Source organism: Heteronotia binoei, chromosome 13 (assembly GCF_032191835.1).
Source record: "Heteronotia binoei isolate CCM8104 ecotype False Entrance Well chromosome 13, APGP_CSIRO_Hbin_v1, whole genome shotgun sequence".
Taxonomy (NCBI): domain Eukaryota; kingdom Metazoa; phylum Chordata; class Lepidosauria; order Squamata; family Gekkonidae; genus Heteronotia; species Heteronotia binoei.
In genome coordinates this window covers 11,202,428-11,225,464 of record NC_083235.1, presented here as the reverse complement: position 1 = coordinate 11,225,464, position 23,037 = coordinate 11,202,428, and the positions used below count along the sequence as shown (strand labels likewise).

General features: G+C 50.4%; 1 protein-coding gene across 1 annotated transcript; it reads left to right on the top strand.

Annotated features, from left to right (window-relative positions):
• Window positions 1-809: 809 nt before the first annotated feature.
• Window positions 810-22,470, top strand: PNCK (pregnancy up-regulated nonubiquitous CaM kinase). Its single transcript, XM_060252383.1, is given in 11 exon segments — window positions 810-939; window positions 6,645-6,727; window positions 6,730-6,775; window positions 8,045-8,119; window positions 10,088-10,226; window positions 13,341-13,464; window positions 15,631-15,706; window positions 15,799-15,911; window positions 16,659-16,737; window positions 20,929-21,016; window positions 22,360-22,470. Coding segments are annotated over 11 exon segments (1,011 nt in total). The 5' UTR covers window positions 810-862.
• Window positions 22,471-23,037: the final 567 nt, after the last annotated feature.

The following is a 23,037-nucleotide window of genomic DNA, read 5'->3' as shown; positions in this document are numbered from 1 at the left end:
GGCGCCTTGAATAAAATTTTGCTGGTCTTAAAGGTGCCACTGAGCTTTGTTCTATGGCCCCAGACCAACGCGGCTACCTGCCTAGATTCTGTTCTGACGTTCTAGCCTCGGCTTCATGTCAGGAATGTGCCCAGGGTCAATACGTGTGTACAGGGGTCGTTTTGTAGAAAAATAGGTGGTGGAGCTCCTTAGCATAACTCATTAGCATATGCCTCCCCCCTCCACCAGCCAAAAGCAAACTGACACAAGAAAGGAGAGCCCCAGACGAGTGAGGCCTGCTTGGGCTGGCTAGAGATCCAGCCAGCCCAAGCAGGCCTCGCTCACCTGGGGCTCTCCTTGGCTGCCCCTTCCCCAGTCAAAAGGCCAGCAAGCCACCCGCTGCCCAAAATCACATAAGAAGTGGAGAAAGGATGGTGCGGGCTTCTCCAGGGGTTAATAAGGGCTGCTGGGGGTGTGGCAAAGCCCCTGGTGGCTGGCTGGCTGCCCGCTCTCCTAATCCAGGGATTGTTATGCAGCTGCACCGACTAGTCCATGGACAAGGTAGGTGAGGAGGAAGAGGGGGAACCTTCAGAAAGGTTCGGGAGCTGTGCTCCTGTGAGCTCTTGCTGAATTCAGTGCCTGCGTGTGTATCTGGAGCCCTGAAATCCTACTCCAAGCTCCCAGATCTTCTGGTGGGTGGATTTTTCAGTAGGCCGTGACGTAAGAAACTCTGAGAGGTTTTCGGCCCCAAAAGTCGTGGGAACAGGCTGACTCCCCTCCCCCCCATTTAGTGACCTTTGGCGCTTTGTGTACATTTCTTTTCCTCCTCTTCTTCCCCCGTCTCCGCAGCACTTCCTGCCTTGGTCACCCATCACTGACCACCATGCCGTTCGGGAAAGGCTGGAAGAAAAAGGTGGAGGACATCACTGCCGTCTATGACATCAAAGAAAAGCTGGGCGCGTAAGTGGACGGAGAGGCCTGCTAAGGGATCAGCGTGGAGTAGGGTTGCCAATCCCCAGGTGGGGGCAGGGGACCCCCCCCGGTTTGGAGGCCCTCACCCCGGGGGGAGGGAGGGAAATGACTTCTGGGCTCTCCATTATTCCCTAAGGAGACTGATTCCCATAGGGTGTAATGGAGAATAGATCCACGGGTAACTGGGGCTTGGGCATGGTGGTGGTGGTGGTGGTTGTGGTGGTGGTGTTTTTTTGAGATAGAGGCACCAAATTTGCAGCATAGCATCCAGTATCTCTCCTCAAAATACCCTCCCAAGTTTGGGAGGCTTCTAAGGGGCTCAACGGCCCCCCTCCCACACCCATCTCTGCAAGAATCTCCTCTTTCCTAGCCCAAAATTCTGTCTCAGACTGTCCTCTGGGTCTGACTCAGGAAATATCTGGGGACTTTGGGGGTGGAGCTAGGAGACTTTGGGGGAAGAGCCAGGAGCCAGGGTGTGAGAAGCAAAACTGAATTCCAAAGGGATTTCTGGCCATCACATTTAAGGGAATCGCACTTCTTTTAAATGCCTTCCCTCTGTTGGAAATAATGGAGGACGGGGCTTATAGAACTGGACCCCCTCATTCTTTGGGGGCTTATAGAATTGGACCCCCTTATTCAATCTTTTTGAAACTTGGGGTTTTTTTTTTTTTGAGGAGTGGCATTAGGTGCTATGCTGAAAATTTGGTGCTTCTGCTGCAAAAAATAGCCACCCTGAGACCCATAGATTGATTCGTTATTATACCCTATGGAGACCAGTCACCATAGAGAGCCTGTTTGGTGTAGTGGTTAAGTGCGTGGACTCGTATCTGGGAGAACCGGGTTTGATTCCCCGCTTCTCCACTTGTAGCTGCTGGCATGGCCTTGGGTCCGCCATAGCTCTCAAAGAGCTGTCCTTGAAAGGGCAGCTGCTGTCAGAGCTCTCTCAGCCCCACCCACCTCACAGGGTGTCTGTTGTTTGTGTGTGTGGGGGGAAGAGGTAAAAGTGATTGTGACTGCTCTGAGACTCTGAGATTCAGAGTATAGGGTGGGATAAGTCCAATATCATAGTGTATAATGGAGTGCCCAGCAGACATTCAAACCCCCTCCCCCATTTTCTGATAACCTTGAAGTAGGGGGGGGGGCTCCAAACCAGGGGACCCGCTGCTGCCAACTGGGGATTGGCAGCCCCGTCTCTCATCCTGTATCAAAGCTGATTGAAGCTGCCGTTTCCCATCTCTGCTCAGCTTCACGACTGGGCGTTGGTAGTTGCGGGGGGGGGGGACTCCATGCATTCTGTTCAGTACAGTGGCATGCACAAAAGAAAAAAAAAATGCTTTTCCCATGGGGGGGGGGGAACATGATGACTTGTGTTGATTGGCGCTGTTGTGGCTTTCTGGAGTCTTCCGCCCTGCACCTTTGCTGCTCCCCTGTATCCTAGCACCCCACGTCTGCTCTGCAGGACGTTTCCAGCCTCCAGACCCCCAACCTCGCCTGCTCTAGTGGGCAGACGTGCTCCCCTACAAACGCCACTTTTCTGCAGAGCAACCCCGGGCTGCGGCAGCCTGATGCGCTTGCATTTGCATGCTCTCCTCCCATTGGCCGAGGGGCCCGCCCAGACATCTCTGACGCGCATGGACCAAGAATAGCTCAGGAGTTCAGGGAGTTGGGGGGGGGGGTTGAGAAGGAGAAGGAAGAGTCGGGAATGGTGTAACCCTTTCCTAGCCGAGTCCAAGAATCTTGCTTTCTTCTCCAGTTTGGAAGGGGGTGATGCAGTGTGGAGCGTGGGATGGGGGGAGGGAGCGAAGCGCGTGTGATTTCAAGAGGTTGTGGAATCTAGAATTTTTTTAAAAAGCGTTCCGGAGTATGAATCACAGCTCTCCCACAGTAAGCACATCTGCTTGAGCCAGAAAATTGCAACCGTGCAGGCTTGTTTCCCCCCCCCCTCTCTCGCATCGAGTGATAATGCGTTGCATGGCTGCGCACGAGCAACTGCAGGTCGGTCATCACAGATGCAAAGTTGCATCTTTTGATGTAAATTTATAATATGGGATATTTGGGTTGCAGGTCTGAGAACTGGGGAACCCCCTAAATTCATGACGACCTCCCCCGCACTGCATAGACTCTTATCTGGGAGAAGATGATGATGATATTGGATATATATCCTGCCTTATACTCTGAATCTCAGAGTCTCAGAGCGGTCACAATCTCCTTTTTCTCCCCCCACCCCGCCCCACAACACACACCCTGTGAGGTAGGTGGGGCTGAGAGAGCTCTTGCAGCAGCTGCCCTTTCAAGGACAGCTCTGCAAGAGCTATGGCTGACCCAAGGCCATTCCAGCAGCTGCAAGTGGAGGAATGGGAATTCAAACCGGTTCTTCCAGATAAGAGTTCCTGCACTTATCTACTTCATCAAACTGGGTTTGATTCCTCACTCCTCCAGTTGCAGCTGCTGGAATGGCTTTGGGTTAGCCATAGTTATAGCAGAGGTTGTCCTTGAAAGGGCAGCTTCTGGGAGAGCTCTCTCAGCCCCACCTACCTCACAGGGTGTCTGTTGTTGGGGGCGGGGAAGGTAAAGGAGATTGTGAGCCACTCTGAGATTCAGAGTATAGGGCGGGATAAAAAACCAATTTCTTTTTCTTCTCCCAGTGACCGCGTGCTTCAGGCTCAGAAGAGGGCAAAACGTTTCCAGGACCACCACGAACAAGATTGGCCTAGGGATCCTGGGAGTTTACCATCTTCCTCTGGGGACAGAGCAAGGGGTCACTGGGCGAGCGCAGGGGAGTCGTCGTTTTGAATTTCCTGCCTTGCGCAGGGGGCTGGACTAGATGACCCTTGAAGTCCCTTCCAGCTCTGTGATTCTGTGACCAGGGCTTTTTTGGTAGCAAGAGCTCCTTTGCATATAAGGCCACACCCCCTTCTGTAGCCAATCCTCCAAGAGCTTACAGGGCTCTTCGTACAGAACCTACTGGAAGCTCCAGGAGGAGTGGCTACCTCAGGGGTGCGTGGCTCAGGGGTGGAATTCTAGCAGAAGCTCCTTTGCATATTAGGCCACACCTTCCTGCTGTAGCCAGTCCTCCCAGAGCTTACAGGGCTCTTCGTACAGGGCCTACTGTAGGCTCCAGGAGGACTGGCTGCATCAGGGGTGTGTGGCCCGGGGGTGGAATTCTAGCAGAAGCTCCTTTGCATATTAGGCCACACCTCCCTGCTGTAGCCAATCCTCCCAGGGCTTACAGGGCTCTTTGTATAGGGCCTACTGGAAGCTCCAGGAGGAGTGGCTACCTCAGGGGTGCGTGGGTCAGGGGTGGAATTCTAGCAGAAGCTCCTTTGCATATTAGGCCACACCTCCCTGCAGTAGCCAATCCTCCCAGAGCTTACAGGGCTCTTCTTACAGGGCCTACTGGAAGCTCCAGGAGGATTGGCTGCATCAGGGGTGTGTGGCTCAGAGGTGGAATTCTAGCAGAAGCTCATTTGCATATTAGGCCACACCTCCCTGCTGTAGCCAATTCTCCCAGAGCTTACAGGGCTCTTTGTACAAGGCCGACTAGAAGCTCCAGGAGGATTGGCTACCTCAGGGGTGGAATTCTAGTAGCAGCTCCTTTGCATATTAGGCCACACCTCCCTGCTGTAGCCAATCCTCCCAGAGCTTACAGGGCTCTTCGTACAGGGCCTACTGGAAGCTCCAGGAGGATTGGCTACCTCAGGGGAGTGTGGCCTAATAGGCAAAGGAGGTCCTGCTAGAATTCCTTACAGGGCTCTTCTCACAGGGCCTACTGGAAGCTCCAGGAGGACTGGCTGCATCAGGGGTGTGTGGCCTAATAGGCAAAGATGTTCCTGCTAGGAAAAAAAAAATCCTGTCTGTGGCGATTTTTGGGCAAACCTTCCCCCTTAAGGTTCCGTCTTTCTACGGTTTGGGACTGTTCGGACAAGTTGAACAAGCCCCACCCACCCCAAAACAAATCAAAACAAAAACCATTTGATTTATTTAAGCAGCGTCATTCAAACTGGTGTTTTTGGAAATATTTTCCAAGATAGTTTGACCCTGAGTACTTTCCCCTCCAGAAAAAGAGCTTCTTGAATCATAAACAGCCGCACGCTGTTTATTCCCCACGGTTTTGTTTCGGTTCTCAGCTGCGGGGGAAGCATTTGTGACTCTGAAAAAGGTAGCCAAACGCGTTGCAGATTTTAGTTGATCTTGCCAAAGCTCTTAGGGGACTTCTTGGATTTCTCTCTTTCTAATGTAGCAACGAGGCTCCTTGTGAATATTTTTTCCCCTTTTCATTCTCTTTTTTAAAATTAAACTTTTAAAAACGACAAGTGCAGTCAAATAGTTACAAAATCCATCTCCCTTTGAATCCCCCTTCCCACCAGACAAAAACCTGCAATAAAGCATCTATATCCTAGGACAGGGGTGGCCAAAGTGTGGCTTGGGAGCCACATTTGGCTCACTCACACACACTGAGTGGCTCTCAAAGCTCCCACCGCCTCATTGGCTGGCTTAGAGAAGGCATTTGTCTCTTTAAATCACTTCTCCAAGCTAAGCCAGCTGGCAGCTCAGATAAAATTTAAAATTAAAATTGCTTTCTTTCCACCTTTCCCTCTCTCCTCCCTCCCCCATCTATTCTCCTCCCTTCCTCCCTCCCTCCCAGATCTGACATTCATGTCTTGTGGCTCTCAAAGATCTCACGTTTCTTCTATGTGGCTCTTACATTAAACAAGTTTGGCCACCCCTGTCGTAGGATCAGATTCAGACAGGCGAAGTTCAAGAGGCAGATACAACAAGTCAATACAATCATAATAAAAAGCTGCAAAGTAAACTCCCTGCGTAGAGAATACGCACTGACGAGTTCAGAAGAGCCCAGTTTATAGAAAGCATGGAAACTAACTTCCCAGAAAAGGGGAAACAAACAAACAAATAAAAAATTACACAATAAAGCCACAATGCGATAGTAAAGGCGTGCCACTGCTTTCAGAAAAATATCAGATTATGATAAAATTTGTGGGGTTTTTGGCAAAATGTCAAGGTCAGAGAGGTATGTGACCATCGGAAACCATAACTTCACGAAGGCTTCCTGGGATTTGGCTGTGTGTGCTGGAGAACAGTAAGAGGTAGGGTTGCCAAGTCCAATTCAAGAAATATCTGGGGACTTTGGGGATGGAGCCAGGAGACTTTGGGGTGGAGCCAGGAGCAAGGGTGTGACAAGCCTAACTGAACTCCAAAGGGAGTTCTGGCCCTCACGTGTAAAGGGATCACACGCCTTTTCAGTGCCTTCCCTCCATTGGAAATAATGAAGGATACGGGAACCTTCTTTGGGGGCTCATAGCATTGGATCCCCTAGTCCAATCTTTTTGAAACTCGGGGGGGTATATTGGGGAGAGGCACTGGATGCTATGCTGAAAATTCAGTGCCTCTTCCTCAAAAAACAGCCCCCCCCCTCAGAGCCTCGGATCAATTCTCCATTATACCCTATGGGAATAAGTCTCCATAGGGAATAATAGAGTTCCCAGCAGACATTTCCATCCATCCCCCCCTCCTCCCGCTTTCTGATGACCCTGAAGCAGGGGGAGGGCCTCCAATCTGGGGCATCCCCTGCCCCTACTGGGGATTGGCAGCCCTAGTAAGAGGCTATTATTCCAAGTGTAAAATATTTTTCCCCCGCCGTTCTATTTGACCTCCTGCTGCCTTCTGTCTGTCAGAGGAGCCTTCTCCGAAGTGGTTCTGGCCCAGGAACATGGATCCCAGCGGTTGGTGGCGTTGAAGTGTATTCCCAAGAAAGCCCTGAGGGGAAGGAAGCAGCGGTGGAGAACGAAATTGCCGTACTCAAGAAGTAAGTAAACAGGGCCTGGTCTTTTCAGAGCAGGGGTTGTGAACCGGTGCTGAAGTTGTGGAAGCTGCTTTCAGGACCCACGATGCAGCCCCAAGTCATGTGGATAAGGAAAGATCAGGAGAGTTTCTCTGAGCATGTACAGAGTGGGTTTTTTAAAAAAATTGAATAACCAGTCTTGTAGGTCTGGGAGTAGGTGACATCACAGTGTTGACGGGACCACGGAGGAGAAACTAAGCCACGACAAAGAAAAAACTCTCTGTGTAAAACACAGTTCTGGCTTGTTATGAACGATAGGTATCAAAATACAAAAAGAGTATCAACAGTACACAGAAGAAGAAGAATTGCAGATTTATACCCCGCCCTTCTCTCTGAATCAGAGACTCAGAGCGGCTTACAGTCTCCTATATCTCCTTCCCCCACAACAGACACCCTGTGAGGTGGGTGGGGCTGAGAGGACTCTCACAGCAGCTGCCCTTTCAAGGACAACTCCTGCGAGAGCTGTGGCTGACCCAAGGCCATTCCAACAGCTGCAAGTGGAGGAGTGGGGAATCAAACCCGGTTCTCCCAGATAAGAGTCCGCACATGTAACCTCTACACCAAACTGGCTCTTAGTCATGCACATATCAGCATCTCAGTCATGCACAAAGTTAAAACCCTCATAAGTTCCACGATGCTCCTACTGTCCTTATGTGGCTCAAAGCCACTATATTATATTCAGTGCAGCGCTTGAGAAAAAGGTCCGCTTTGCAAGCCGTTTCGGATCTCTAATCCTTCTAGGGACCAATCTTGTATATTACGTGCAATTTTCTAGGTCCAGTAGTGCCCAAAATTATTCAGTCCTCAGCCACGTCAGTCCAGAATGCCTAGCCTTCTCTCATTTTCATGCACAGGAACAGGGACGCCCTAGTTAATGCATTCATTGTCAGCAAAGGTTTTAACTTTGCGCATGACCGAGATCCTGTGTACTGTTGATACTCTCTTTGTATTTTGATACCTGTTATTCATAACAAGTCAGAATTGTGTTTTGCACAGAGAGTTTTCTCTTTGTTCTGGGAGTAGGTGGCAACAGGGCTTTTTTTGGTAGCAGGCCACCCTGGGCCATCCAGGTCAGGGCAAGAGATGGTTTGCCGTTGCCTGCCTCTGCGTAGCGACCCTTCCTCTATGAACTCCCATCCAAGTGCTAACCCCAGCCGACCCTGCTTAGCTTCCAGGACCATCCACGTCAGGGTCTTCTGTCTCTGACTTCTGTTCCTGTCGTTGGCGTTGCAGGATTCAGCACGAGAACATCGTGGCTCTGGAGGACATCTACGAGAGCCCCACTCACCTCTACCTGGCCATGCAGCTGTGAGTTCCGATCCTTTGCGCTCTGAATGCGGTCTTGCTTTTCAACCTGTGTGTGTATGCGGGAGGGGATGTTCTTGCAAGACTCTTTAGGGCAGGGGTGTCAAACTCATTTGCTACAAGGGCTGGATCTGACATAAATGAGACCTTGTCGGGCTGGGCCTTGTGTGTCATTAAAAGTAATGCCAGGGAGCAGAAATATAAACTTTATAAAGGACACAGATAAACACAATTTCATTCTTTCCTTCCTCTCTCTCTCTCTTCCTCTCTCTCTCTCTCCCTCCCTCCCTCTCTCTCCCTTCCTTCCTTCCTCTCTCTCTTCCTCTCTCACTTCTTCTCTCTCTTCCTCCCTCCCTCCCTCCCTCCCTCCCTCCCTCCCTCCCTCCCTCCCTTCCTTCCTTCCTTCCTTCCTTCCTTCCTTCCTTCCTTCCTTCCTTCCTTCCTTCCTTCCTTCCTTCCTTCCTTCCTTCCTTCCTCCCTCCCTCCCTCCCTGCCTCCCTTCCCTTCCCTTCCCTTCCCTTCCCTTTCCTTCCTTCCTTCCTTCCTTCCTTCCTTCCTTCCTTCCTTCCTTCCTTCCTTCCTTCCTTCCTTCCTTCCTTCCTTCCTCTTTCTTTTTTCTTTCTGAGGTTCCCTTCAATGGAGGGTGGGTTTGGAAGGAGGAGTCTCTTGCATAAGAGAAGGTAGAGAAAGAAGTACTTTTCTCCCTTTCTCACAATATGAAAACTCGTGGACATTTAATGAAATTGCTGAGCAGTCGGATTAGAACGGATAAAAGGAAGTCCTTCTTCACCCAAAGGGTGATTAACACATGGGATTCACTGCCACAGGAGGTGGCGGTGACTGCAAGCATAGCCTGCTTCAAGAGGGAACTGGTTAAACATCTGGAGCAGAGGACCATCAGTGGTTCTTAGCCACAAGGTACAGATGGAACTCTCTGTCTGGGGCAGCGATGCTCTGGATTCTTGGTGCTTGGGGGGCTACAGTGGGAGGGCTTCTAGTGTCCCAGCCCCACTGACGACCTCCTGATGAAACCTGGGTTTTTGGCGACTGTATGACACAGAGTGTTGAACTGGATGGGCCATTGGCCTGATCCAGCACGGTTTCTCTGATGTTCTTAAGGGGAAATTTGTCTCACTGGATGACAGGGCCTGTGCTAACAGAATGAAGGAGAGGGGGCTGGTCTTGTTGTCGTGAGTGGCAGTGTGCTGTAAGAGATGGGAGCCCAGTCCTTAATCAAAAAGTGATTTCTAAAAAGAGATTTGAAAGAAAAGAGTACATTGAATTGACGGTTTCTCCTGTTGGTGGATCCGCAGCTCGCTTGACCTTCCAAGGGCCTCAGATGTGTCCAGACTTTGATCCCACCTTCTGGGGAGGCCGGACCACTCCTCAGAAGGAAACCAGTCGCACTGTTGTAGCTGTGGACCAGGTGTTAGGACGGGGTAGCCAAACTTGCTTAATGCAAAAGCCACATAGAATAAACGTCAGGTGTTGGAGAGCTGTAAAACATGAACGTCAGATGTTGGAGAGCCGCAAGACAGGAAGGAAGGAAGGAAAACAAAGAAAATAGGAGGCGGAGGGAGGGGAAGGTGGAAAGAAAGCAACTTCAAATGCATTCTCCAAGCCTCTGGCTGGCTTGGCTTAGAGCAGGGGTGGCCAACGGTAGCTCTCCAGATGTTTTTTTGCCTGCAACTCTCATCAGCCCCAGCCAGCATGGCCAATGGCTGGGGCTGATGGGAGTTGTAGGCAGAAAACATCTGGAGAGCTACCGTTGGCCACCCCTGTCTTAGAGAAGTGGTTTAAAGAAACAAATGCGTTCTCCAAGCCGGTGGTGGCTTCAGGAGCCACACAATATGTGTGAAAGAGCCACAGTTTGGCCACCCCTTGGCAGTTTGAGAAAGCGCCTTGCGGCGAAATAATTTAACACTTGTGAGGGAAAAGCGGGCTGTGAACCAGTCTGTCTTTGGCCTGCAGAGTAACCGGAGGGGAGCTCTTCGACCGCATCATTGAGCGGGGCTACTACACGGAGAAGGACGCCAGTCTTCTCGTCCGACAGGTGTTGGAAGCGGTGAATTACCTGCACAGCCTGGGCATTGTCCATCGAGATCTCAAGGTAAGAGGACGAAGGGTGGCGGACGGCCAGGCAGGTAGCTGAGCTTCAGCCCATGAGGTGTAACCAGTTCGTCATTTATGGATGTCTGGTCTTAAGCAATAACGCAGATCTTGGGACGTGTGTTCTGCCGAAGAATTAAGATCACTAAGAGAGGTCCTCTGCACTTCCCCATCAAGCAAAGAAAACTTGTTTAATGGGAACATGAGTCATGGCTTTTTTGGCGGCAGCCCCTCAAGTTATGGAACAATCGCCTCAGGGAGGTATACTTTCTGTCTTTTGGAGGCAGCGCAAAATGTTTTTTTTTTTAAGGCCCTCATTTGGTTAAGTTTACTAGGATTCCTGAAGTGATTTTAAATTTCGGGTTTTATGTTTTTAATGCGTTCTACGTTTCCGTCTGTGTCGAGTGCCATAAGTAAGAAAAGCGGCCCTTAAATGTTTTTAAATAAATAATGTATCTGGGGCAGCCTCTGTAGAGATAGATCATTGAGCTGGGTTCAAATCTCTGGCCACCTAGAAAGACAGGGTTGCCAGCCCTGGGTTGGGATATTCCTGGAGATCTTGGGGGTGGAGCCTTGTGCTGCCAAGCCCCCAGGCCGGGCGGGGGTTCAGTGACGTCATTGCGCTGGCCGTTCTAGGCGTTTCCGGGAAAACTCTATGGTTTTCCCGGACGCTCTAGCATTTTGGGAGGGAAAACTCTATGGTACAATCCAGAGGCCATAGGGGACTTGGCAACCCTAGTGGAGCCTGAAGTGGGCAGGTTCGGGGAGGGACTAAAGTGGAGTACAATGCCACAGAATCCGCTTTCCAAAGCAGCCATTTTCTCCAGGGGAAATCTGTATTAAGAAAAGAATCTCAACCCAGGAGAGGACTTAACCCAGGAGAATTGAATCATGAACCAAAAAGGTTAGTTGCGAGCAGTGTTCCCTCTAAGCTGTGTAAGTGTGAGCTAGCTCGCAGGTTTTTAAGCCTCCGGCTCACACGTTTCTGGCTCAGCTGAGAAAAAATGGCCCCAGAGCGTGCTAATTGATGCAGTAAAAAAGGTAAAGGCAGTCCCCTGGGCGAGCATCAGTCATTTCCGACTCTGGGGCGACGTTGCTCTCACAACGTTTTCACGGCAGACTTTTTATGGGTTGGTTTGCCATCGCCTTCCCCAGTCATCTATCTACACTTTCCCCCCAGCAAGCTGGGGACTTATTTGACCGACCTCGGAAGGATGGAAGGCTGAGTCAACCTCGAGCCGGCTACCTGAACCAGCTTCTGCCAGGATCGAACTCAGGTTGTGAGCAGAGCTTAGGACTGCAGGACTGCAGCTTCACCACTCTGCGCCACGGGGCTGTGACAATGCAGGAGCTCCCGACTTTAATGCCGGTAGCCGCAAAGTAGAATTTTTGCTCACAAGACTCCTCAGCTTAGAGGGAGCATCGGTTGCGAACCGATATAGGGCCAGTTACTTAAAACTATATATGAAACCTAAATATTATCAAAAAAATACATGTATTTACAATTGAAAGGTTAAAACCATTTGCGGGCCCAATTATTGCCTCACGACAGCGTCAAAACAACAACGTATACAAAAGAGAACTATTGCGACCGGATGTGTTTCAGCCCAAATAGACCTTCTTAATGGTCAAACAGGGTCTGTACATAAAGGCTTACGGTGCAATAGTACAGGGGCGGCCAAACTTGTTTAAAAGAAGAGCCACGTAGAATAAAAGCCAGATGTTTTAAGAGCTGCAAGACATGAATGTCAGATGTTTGAGAGCAGGAAGGAAGGAAGCACAAATAGATGAGGGGAGGGAGGCAGAGGTGGAAAGAAAGTAACTTTAACTTGAAAGGCATTCTCCAAGCCTCTGGCTGGCTTGGCTTGGCAAAGTGATTTAAAGAGAGAAATGCCTCCTCCAAGCTAGCCAATGGGACAGTGGGGGCTTTGAGAGCCACACAAGATGTGGGAAAAAGCCACAGGCTGGCCACCTCTGCAGTAGTATAATATGCGGAAACAATATACAGGTTGATGCAGGACCAAAAAAGGAGTTTTAAAAATCAAGAATAGATTACACAAAGCGAAAGAATGTTTGCGAGGCCTCCCCGAGTCTGGCCTTGTGCCTTTCGTCAGCTGCAGAAGTGCTGAGCGATGTTTCTTCCTGAACGCCTTCCAGTTTTGCTCCAGAGAGTACAAATGGAGATTACAGAACAGAAAGAGCCAATGTACCATAGAGAGTGTGCATAGATACCACCAAGGCTTTTTTTTTTGGTAGCAGGAAGTCCTTTGCATAGTAGGCCACACACCTCTGATGTAGCCAATCCCCCAGGAGCTGACAGGGCTCTTCTTACAGGGCCTACTGGAAGCTCCAGGAGGATTGGCTACATCAGGGGGTGTGGCCTAATATGCAAAGGAGCTCTCCTAGAATTCCACCGCTGCATATTAGGCCATGCCCCCCTGATGTAGCCAATCCCCCAAGAGCTTACAGGGCCTACTGGAAGCTCCAGGAGGATTGGCTACATCAGGGGTGTGTGGCCTAATAGGCAAAGGAGTTTCAGCTGAAAAAAAAAAAAAGTCCTGGATATGACTATGTAATGAGGCTACAATTGAGCCCACAAATGTTTTAACCATTCGATAATAAATACATGCATTTTTGGTAATATTTAGATTTTACAGGGGATTTTTTGTAGCAGGAGCTCCTTTGCATATTAGGCAAATTAGCACACCTCCCTGATGTAGCCAATTCTCCACAAGCTTACAGGGCTCTTCTTACACGGCCTACTGGAAGCTCCAGGAGGATTGGCTACTTTAGGGGGATGCGGCCTAATAGGCAAAGGAGTTCCTCCTACAAAAAAAGCCCTGAGGTTTCATGTATGGTTTTTAGTAATTGGCCTTATATTAGTTTGCAACTATCCTTTTTCAGTTCTTGACTGAACTGATCTGTATTGTCTGGAGGTGAGCTGCAATCCCAGGAGATCTCCAGCCGCCACCAGGGGGTTGGCAACCAGAAGGCGGTCTCTTGGGCTAAGCTCTGTGTGCCTCGGCGACCTTGCTGGGAGGAGAAAATGGCCGACGCCCGTCTGCACCTCTGAAGGTCTACGGCAGGCAACTCATCTGTTTTGTTCCTTGAACAGCCCGAGAACCTTCTCTATGCCACTCCGTTCGAGGACGCCAAAATCATGATTACGGACTTTGGGCTGTCCAAGATTGAGGCCGATGGGATCATGTCCACGGCATGTGGCACCCCTGGCTACGTGGGTGAGTACGTCACGGGGAGAATGGGGGAGGGCGGGCCTCAGTCCAGGGTTTTTTTTTGTAGCGGGAGCTTCTTTGCCTATTAGGCCACTCCCCCCTGATGTAGCCAATCCTCCAAGAGCTTACAGGGCTCTTCGTACAGGGCCTACGGTAAGCTCTAGAAGGATTGGCTACATCGGGTGTGTGGCCCAGGGTTGGAATTCTAGCAAAAACTCCTTTGCATATTAGGCCACTCTCCCCTGATGTAGCCAATTCTCCAAGACCTTACAGGGCTCTTTGTACAGGGCCTATGGTAAGCTCCAGAAGGATTGGCTACATCAGGGGTGAGTGGCCCAGGGGTGAAATTCTAGCAGAAACTCCTTTGCATATTAGGCCACACACCCCTGATGTAGCCAATCCTTCAAGAGCTTACAGGGCCTACTGTAAGCTCCAGGAGGATTGGCTACATCAGGGGTTGGAATTCTAGCAGGAAAACCCTTTGCATATTAGGCCACTCCCCCCTGATGTAGCCAATCCTCCAAGAGCTTACAGGGGTGTTTGTGCAGGGCCTATGGTAAGCTCCAGAAGGATTGGCTACATCAGGGGTGTGTGGCCCAGGGGTGAAATTCTAGCAGAAACTCCTTTGCCTATTAGGCCACTCCCCTCTGATGTAGCCAATCCTCCAAGAGCTTCCAGGGCTTTTCTTCCAGGGCCTACTGTGCATGCTCAGAGGTACTTCTCTGATATTGCTGTTCCATGACTAGACGGGGGAAGCATGGTTGGAAGTAGGTTGTACAGCAGAGGAAGGGTGAAACGATTGTCAGCAGTCTCTGCCAGAGACTACCTACCCCTCCTTATGCCCATAGAGGGCAGAAGCAGAAGGCCCGAGAGGTCGTAACGTTCGGGCTCCCGACATCTGTTGGCCGTCCTTGGCCCCTGCCTTGCCTCAGCTAGGGCCAGGGCTTTTTCAGTTCTGGCCCCGACCTGGTGGAGTCAGCTCCCTCTAGAGATCCGGGCCCTACCTGACTTATTAGCCTTCCGTAGCGCCTGTAGAGCCCCGTGGCGCAGAGTGGTAAAGCTGCAGTACTGCAGTCGGAGCCCTCTTGCTCGCTCACGACCTGAGTACGATCCCAGCGGAAGCTGGTTCAGGTATCCGGCTCCAGGTTGACTCAGCCTTCCATCCTTCCGAGGTCGGTCAAATGAGTCCCCCAGCTTGGTGTGGGGGGGAAAGCGTAGAGGACTGGGGAAGGCAATGGCAAACCACCCCGTCAAAAGTCTGCCGTGAAAACGCTGTGAAAGCAACGTCACCCCAGAGTCAAAAACGACTGGTGCTTGCACAGGGGACATAAGAACATAAGAGAAGCCATGTTGGATCAGGCCAACGGCCCATCCAGGCCAACACTCTGTGTTACACAGTGGCAAAAAATTTTATATATACACACACACTGTGGCTAATAGCCACTGATGGACCTGTGCTCCATATTTTTATCTAAACCCCTCTTGAAGGTGGCTATACTTGTGGCCGCCACCACCTCCTGTGGCAGTGAATTCCACATGTTAATCACCCTTTGGGTGAAGAAGTACTTCCTTTTATCCGTTCTAACCTGTCTGCTCAGCAATTTCATCGAATGCCCACGAGTTCTTGTATTGTGGAAAAGGGAGAAAAGGATTTCTTTCTCTGCTTTCTCCATCCCAGGCATAATCTTGTCAAACTCTATCATGTCACCCCGCAGTCGACGTTTCTCCAAGCTAAAGAGCCCCAAGCGTTTCAACCTTTCTTCATAGGGAAAGACTACCTTGACCTTTAGGGCCTGTAAAACGGAGCTGTTCTGCCAGACTTTTAGTTGAGGCTGCAGGCGTCTGTTTTTTTTTTAATCTGGTTGGCCTCCCCTGTCGCCACTGTCACCTGTGCTATAAAATGGAAGAATATCCGCCATCTTTATGGGATAACATTCTGTCCTGATATGAGATGGCCGGGCCGGGCAATACTGCGATGATATGGAAATCTTCTGAGTGCTGTTGAGTTGTCTGTTCATAAAATGTTTTTATTGTATTTTATTGTTTTATTATATGTTGTGCTCCGCCCTGAGCCCTGCGGGGAATGGGTGGAGTAGAAAGATACTTAAATAATAAATAAAATAAGGTTACAGGGTTTCTTTTCTCATTTCGGGGCCGTTGTGGCCTCCGCAGCCCCTGAGATTCTGGAACAGAAGCCGTACGGAAAAGCTGTGGACTCGTGGGCCCTTGGGGTTATCTCGTACATCTTGTGAGTATCTCCCCGCTTCCTGGGTTAAAATTTGGAGTGACCTTCTTGTGGTGCCCAAAGCTAAGATATGTGATTCTTCCTCCACCTTGAAGGCTTTGTGGTTACCCCCCTTTCTACGACGAGAATGACTCTGAGCTCTTCAACCAGATTCTGAAAGCGGAATACGAGTTCGACTCCCCCTACTGGGACGACATCTCGGAATCGGGTGAGTGGGCGCCAGGATGGAGATGAGGGAGATCCCAGGAAAGGTGCATAAAAACATCTGCCTTGTTTCCGGCTGGACTAGATGGACCCTCACTGGTCTGATCCAGCAGGGCTCTCCTGATGTTCTTAGGAAGGCCTCAGCCTCTGTGCCCTGTTGTTGGCCCTCCAGAGGAACTGGGAGGCCACTGTGTGAGACAGGAGGCTAGACTGGATGGACCCTCACTGGTCTGATCCAGCAGGGCTCTTCTGATGTTCTTATGAAGGCCTCGGCCTCTCTGCCCTGTTGTTGGCCCTCCAGAGGAACTGGTTGGCCACTGTGTGAGACAGGAGGCTGGACTGGATGGACCCTCACTGGTCTGATCCAGCAGGGCTCTTCTGATGTTCTTATGAAAGCCTCAGCCTCTGTGCCCTGTTGTTGGCCCTCCAGAGGAACTGGTTGGCCACTGTGTGAGACAGGAGGCTGGACTAGATGGACCACTGGTCTGATCCAGCAGGGCTCTTCTGATGTTCTTATGAGAAGGAAGGAGACAAGGCCTGACGTTATGTACGCCACATACTTTCAGCTGTCTGTTACCAAGAACAAAACGGAACGGAATTTTCCTCATCATGCCATTCATTCTTCTCATCACATAAAACCACAAAATGGTTGTTCTGCATTCAAGATAATGCGCTTAGTGTTCTTTCTGGTAGCCAGGTGAGAACTTTGGTGGAATCTCTGAGTAAGCCCTGTGTTTTTGTCTCTGGCCAGCTAAAGATTTCATCCGGCACCTTCTAGAACGTGACCCTGAGAAACGGTTCACCTGTGAACAGGCCCTTCAGCATCCTTGGTAAGCCCCACCTGAGAGAAAGACATGTTTTGGTGAGGGGTCATTAAAATTTAACCACCAACTAGCATTTTCTCTGGGAGGGCCCAGGACACCGGCCAAGGAGGAGGACTTTGGTGTAGCTAAGCAAAATGTATGGGCTTTTCATATTCTCATTTTCTTTGCTTCCTTTTTTTGTTCTACATGTGTTTGCTCCCTCTAGTGGTCAATTCGATATTGCAACAGTTTTAAGTCTGGCGTATCTCTTTGCAGGTGTTCACGCTAGCAATAAAGCAGTGTAATATCGAATTGACCACAAGGAGGACTAAAACGTGTGGAAGAGACCCCTCCCCCAAAGAAACAGGAACTTACAAGCGAGCAAAATGGGAACGCAGAAAAGCACGATATTTTTAAGTAGAGACGTTGACACACATAATAAATAGCTTGTGTTTGTTTTGCATGAGCTGAGGTGTCCCATCTGGAATGCCCACTTTTCACGTTGCCTGCTGTGCTCCTTAATTATGGTGTTCTGTGAAGATGTACCGAACCAGGGCTTTTTTTTGTAGCCCAACTCTTTTGCATATTAGACCACACCTTCCCGATGTATCCAGTTCTCCAAGAGCTTACGGTAGGCCCTGTACGAAGAACCCTGTAAGCTCTTGGAGGATTGACTACACAGAAGTTTGTGGCCTAATAGGCAAAGGAGTTCCTGCTACAAAAAAGGCGATAGACAGATAGCACTTTTTTTGGTAGCAGGAACTCCTTTGCTTATTAGACCACACCTCCCTGATGTAGCCAATCCACCAAGAGCTTACAGTAGACCCTGTACTAAGAGCCTGTAAGCTCTTGGAGGATTGGCTACATCAGGGAGGTGTGGCCAAATAGGCAAAGGAGTTCCTGCTACAAGAAAAGGCGATAGATAGATAGATAGATAGATAGATAGATAGATAGATAGATAGATAGATAGATAGATAGATAGATAGATAGATAGATAGATAGATAGCTTTTTTATAGCAGGAATTCCTTTTCATATTAGGCCACACTCCCTTGATGTAGCCAATCCTCCAAGAGCTTACAGGGCTCTTCTTCCAGGGCCTACTGGAAGCTCCAGGAGGATTGGCTGCATCAGGGGGTGTGTGGCCTAATATGCAAAGGAGTTCCTGCTACAAAAAAAGCCCTGTTTGGGAACAAAGTCCCAAGAACATTTTTTTAAAATTAAAACAAGGTAATTTCACAGGGGGCCAGTATTAGAGGGGAAGGAGGGGAGAGGCTCACCCTCTTCCCTGGCAGAGCTTTCTGTACTCCAAATTTCCCTCAGCTTCCACCTAAGGTTGCCAACCTCCAGATAGGGCCTGGAGATCTGGAATTTTGGCTGACCTCCAGAAGACAGAGATCTCAGCTCCCCTGGGGTGAAAGGCTGCTTTGGAGAGTGGGCTCTGTGGCATTATACTCAACTGAAGTCTCTCTCCTCTTCAAATCCCACCCTTCCCAGTCTCCACTCCCCCCCTCAATTTCCAGAAATTTCCCACTCTGGAGTTGGTGATGTTCCTTCCACCAACAAGATATTGGGTTTATATCCCACCGTGCACTCTGAATCTCAGAGCGGTCACAATCTCCTTTACCTTCTCACTCCCCCCCCCCAACAGACACCCTGTGAAGTGGATGGGGCTGAGAGAGCTCTTAAGGCTGCTGCCCTTTCAAGGACAACTCTTACAAGAGCTATGGCTGACTGGAGGCCATTCCAACAGCTACAAGTGGAGGAGTGGGGAATCAAACCCCGTTCTCCAGATAAGAGTCCGCACACTTCACCACTACACCAAACTGGCTCTCCAAGAAGAAGAAATTGGATTTATATCCAACCCTCCACTCCAAATCTCAGAGCAGCTCAGTCTCCTTTTACCTCCCCCCCCCCCAAAAAAAAGCACCCTGTGCGGTGGCTGGGGCTGAGAGAGCTCTCCCAGAAGCTGCCCTTTCAAGGACAGGGTCTCAGAGTGGCCTACGATCTCCTTTCTCTTCCTCTCCCACAACAGACACCCTGTGAGGTGGGTGGGGCTGGAGAGGACTCTCACAACAGCTGCCCTTTCAAGGACAACCTCTGCCAGAGCTATGGCTGACCCAAGGCCATTCCATAAGCTGCAAGTGGAGGAGTGGGGAAACAAACCCGGTTCTCCCATGCACTTAACCACTACACCAAACTGCACATTCTGAACCTGCCAAAGGAAGTTCTGGGGAGGGGGGGAGTGTGTGTGTGTGTGTGTGTGAGAGAGAGAGAGAGAGAGAGAGATTTTCTAGAAGGCAAATCACCCTTCCCTCACTCTCCATCTCCTCTTTTTTTTCCCTCTTTTGAAACGGTTTCAGGCTCTTGCATGGTTAGTCCCTAAGAGAAGGGTAAATATCACGTGGAATTGTCTCATCCTCTAATTGCGTCCACGTCATGTCCCACTGGGAGTTCTGGCGCTGCCAGAGACCTAATTTTAAATACTTTGCTTGGTTTTGGAAAACGGTCCTCCCTTGTGAAAGCTGTGTGATGAGGCAGCAAGTGCGTAACCATGCCAACAGATCGCGCATGACCAGAACTGACCTTTGGCCTTTGCTTTGGTGTTCTGTGGATCTTCTTCATGCATGTTTTAAGGTGAAAATTCTGAAGAAGATGATATTGGATTTATATTCCGCCCTCCACTCTGAATCTCAGAGCAGTTCACAATCTCCTTTCCCTTCTTCCCTCACAACAGACACCCTGTGAGGTGGGTGGGGCTGAGAGAGCTCTCCCAGGAGCTGCCCTTTCAAGGACAGAGTCTCAGAGCGGCCTACAATCTCCTTTCCCTTCTTCCCCCAGGTCATTTATCGCCACTACACCAAACCGGCTCTCGGCGTTGAGACTCCCTCGTGGACATCTGGGACGCCGGAGACTCATAGGTTGATTCTGCTAGGCAGAGCTTTTTTTTGTAGCAGGAAACTCCTTTGCATATTTGGCCCCACTCCCCTGGAGCTTAAAGTACTAAGAGCCTGGTAAGCTCCAGGAGGATTTGCTAGAGAGCCAGTTTGGTGAGGTGGTTAAGTGCGCAGACTCTTTTCTGGGAGAACCAGGTTGGATTCCCCACTCCTCCACTTGCACCTGCTGGAATGGCCTTGGGTCAGCCATAGCTCTGGCAGAGGTTGTCCTTGAAAGGGCAGCTGCTCTGAGAGTCCTCTCAGCCCTACCCACCTCACAGGGTGTCTGTTGTGGGGGGAGAAGATGTAGGAGATAAAAGCCACTCTGAGTCTCTGATTCCTTCCTTCTTTCCTGGAGAGCCAGTTTGGTGTACTGGTTAAGCATGCACTCATCTGGGAGATTCCTCACTCCTCTCAGAGTGAAGGACAGGGTACCAATCCAATTTCTTCTTCTCCCTCTTCTTCTTTCTCCTCTTCTTTCTCTTCCTCTTCTTCCTCTTTGTCATCTTCCTTTTCTTCCTCCTCTCTTCTTTTTCCTCCTCCTCCTCCAGAAAACTCAATGATGGGAGTCAGTTTGGTGTCGTGGTTAAGTGTGCGGACTCTTATCTGGGAGAATTGGGTTTGATTCCCCACTCCTCCACTTGCAGCTGCTGGAATGGCCTTGGGTCAGCCATAGCTTTCATAGGAGTTGTCCTTGAACGGCAGCTTCTGGGAGAGCTCTCTCAGCCCCACCTATCTCACAGGGTGTCTGTTGTGGAGAAGGAAGGGAAAGGAGATTGTAGGCTGCTCTGAGGCTCTGTCCTTGAATGGGCAGCTTCTGGGAGAGCTCTCTGAGCCCCACCCGCCTCACAGGGTGTCTGTTGTGGAGGAGGAAGGGAAAGGAGACTGTAGGCCGCTCTGAGACTCTGTCCTTGAATGGGCAGCTTCTGGGAAAGCTCTCTGAGCCCCACCCACCTCACAGGTTGTCTGTTGTGGGGGAGGAAGGGAAAGGAGATTGTGAACTGCTCTGAGACTCTGAGATTCAGAGTGGAGGGCGGAATATAAATCCAATATCATCTTCGGCGTGGAGGATTCGTGTTGTGGGGGGAGAAGACATAGGAGATTGTAAGCTGCTTTTAGTCTCTGATTCAGAGAGAAGGGCGTGGTATAAATCTGCAATTCTTCTTCATCAGCGGAGTGTGGCCTAATATGCAAAGGCGTTCCTGCTACAAAGAAAGCCCTGCCGTTAGGCCAGCCATTAAAAAGCCTAATGAAAAATCTTGCCCTACCTGTTCTTTCTCTCAGGATCTCTGGAGACACGGCTCTGGAAAAAGACATCCACGGTTCTGTGTGTGAGCAGATTCAGAAGAACTTTGCCCGCAGTCAGTGGAAGGTGAGCGGGGGGGGGGGGGGCAGTTGCTCAGGGGCAGGTGGAATTCTTCCATTCTTTTTCCTTCTGAAATACTTTTTTTGGCCAAGGTGCAGTGGCATGACTATCGCCGAGTCAGCCGGTAAAGCAAGAAAAGACTGAGCTTCACCCCCAACCCCCGCCCTCTGGCCGCTTGGGTTTTTGAGATGTTTGCTGATTCTGAAGTCCCCAAATCCAAAAAGTTATTTTTTTATTGTATTGCATTTATTTAGAAGAAATTACAGTCTAGTAACCTAACCAAGGAACTGGTTGGTCACTGTGTGAGAGGGGATGCTGGACTAGATGAACCACTGGTCTGATCCAGCAGGGCTCTTTTGATGTTCTTGTGAAGGCCTCAGCCTCTCTGCCCTGTTGTTGGCTCTCCAGGGGAATTGGTTGTCCACTGTGTGAGATGGGATGCTGGACTGGATGGACCGCTGGTCTGATCCAGCAGGGTTCTTCCTTACGTTCTTATGAAGGCCTTGACCTCTGTGCCCTGTTGTTGGCCCTCCAGAGAAACTGGTTGGCCGCTCTGTGAGACAGGATGGTGGACTAGATGGACCCTCACTGGTCTGATCCAGCTGGGCTCTTCTGATGTTCTTATGAAGGCCTCGGCCTCTGTGCCCTGTCGTTGGCACTCCAGAGGGACTGGTTGGCCACTGTGTGGGACAGGATGGTGGACTAGATGGACCACTGGTCTGATCCAGCAGAGCTCTTTTGATGTTCTTATGAAAGCCTTAGCTTCTGTGCCCTTTTGTTGGCCCTCCAGAGGAACCCATCGACCACTGGTCTGATCCAGCAGGGCTCTTCTGATGTTCTTATGAAGGCCTTGTCCTCTACGCCCTGTTGTTGGCCACTGTGTGAGACAGGGGGATGCTGGACTAGAGGAACCACTGGTCTGATCCCTCAGGCGCCAGGGTTCTTCTGATGTTCTTGTGAAGGCCTCGGCCTCTGTCCCATTATTGGTTCTCCAGAGGAATTGGTTGGCCTCTGAGTGTGACCAGATGCTATATCAGATGGACCACTGGTCTAATGCAGGAGGGCTCTTCTGATGTTCTTATGAAGGTCTCAACCTCTCTGCCCCTGTTGTTGGCTCTCTAGAGGAGCTGGTTGGCCACTGTGTGAGACAGGATGTTCAACTAGATGGACCGCTTGTGAGATCCAGCAGGTCTCTTCTGATGTTCTTTCATTCTCACCCAGGGCCATGGGATTTCGCAGCAGCCTTGGCACCTCCCTGCCCTTAATAGCCAAACGATCTTTAGGCACCAGTGCTGTGTCTTTTTCAGCCCCCTTGGCGTGACCCTGCTCTCTCTCTCTTCCTGTTGCAGCGAGCGTTCAACGCCACATCTTTCTTACGCCACATCACCAAGCTGGGACCGGGCGCCGAGGGCGAGGAAATTGGAGAGACCACATCCGGGGGACAGCATGGGAAATGGTGACCGAGAGAGGTGGGTGTGAGAGAGGTGCCGCGGCGGGCAGGACCGCCACCTTTTCTACCGACTCAGACAGTGTCCTGTCACGCAGAAAGAAAATGGGTGGAGGTTTTCAGGGGAGCAGCAGAGCAGCCTCCCCAGGAAGGCAGTGTATAGGCAGGGCCGGTGGCCTGTTGTGGTGTGATTGCCACAGGCCCAAGGATGGCCTGTTGCCCCTGACTCCCTTCTTACTCACTTACAGTGTTCCACAAGGCTACTTCTGTAGCATGAACCTCATTTGCATGTTAGGCCACGCACCCCTGGTGTAGCCAATCCTCCAAGAGCTTACAGGGCTATTCTTACAGGGCCTACTGTAAGCTCCGGGAGGATTGGCTGCATCAGGGGTGGAATTCTAGGAGGAGCTCCTTTGCATATTAGGCCACACCTCCCTGATGTAGCCAGTCCTCCAAGAGCTTACCGGGCTCTCTTTCAGGGCCTACTGGAAGCTCCAGGAGGATTGGCTGCATCAGGGGTGTGTGGCTTAACACGCAAAGGAATTCCTGTTACAAAAGATGCCCTGGGCCACACACACCC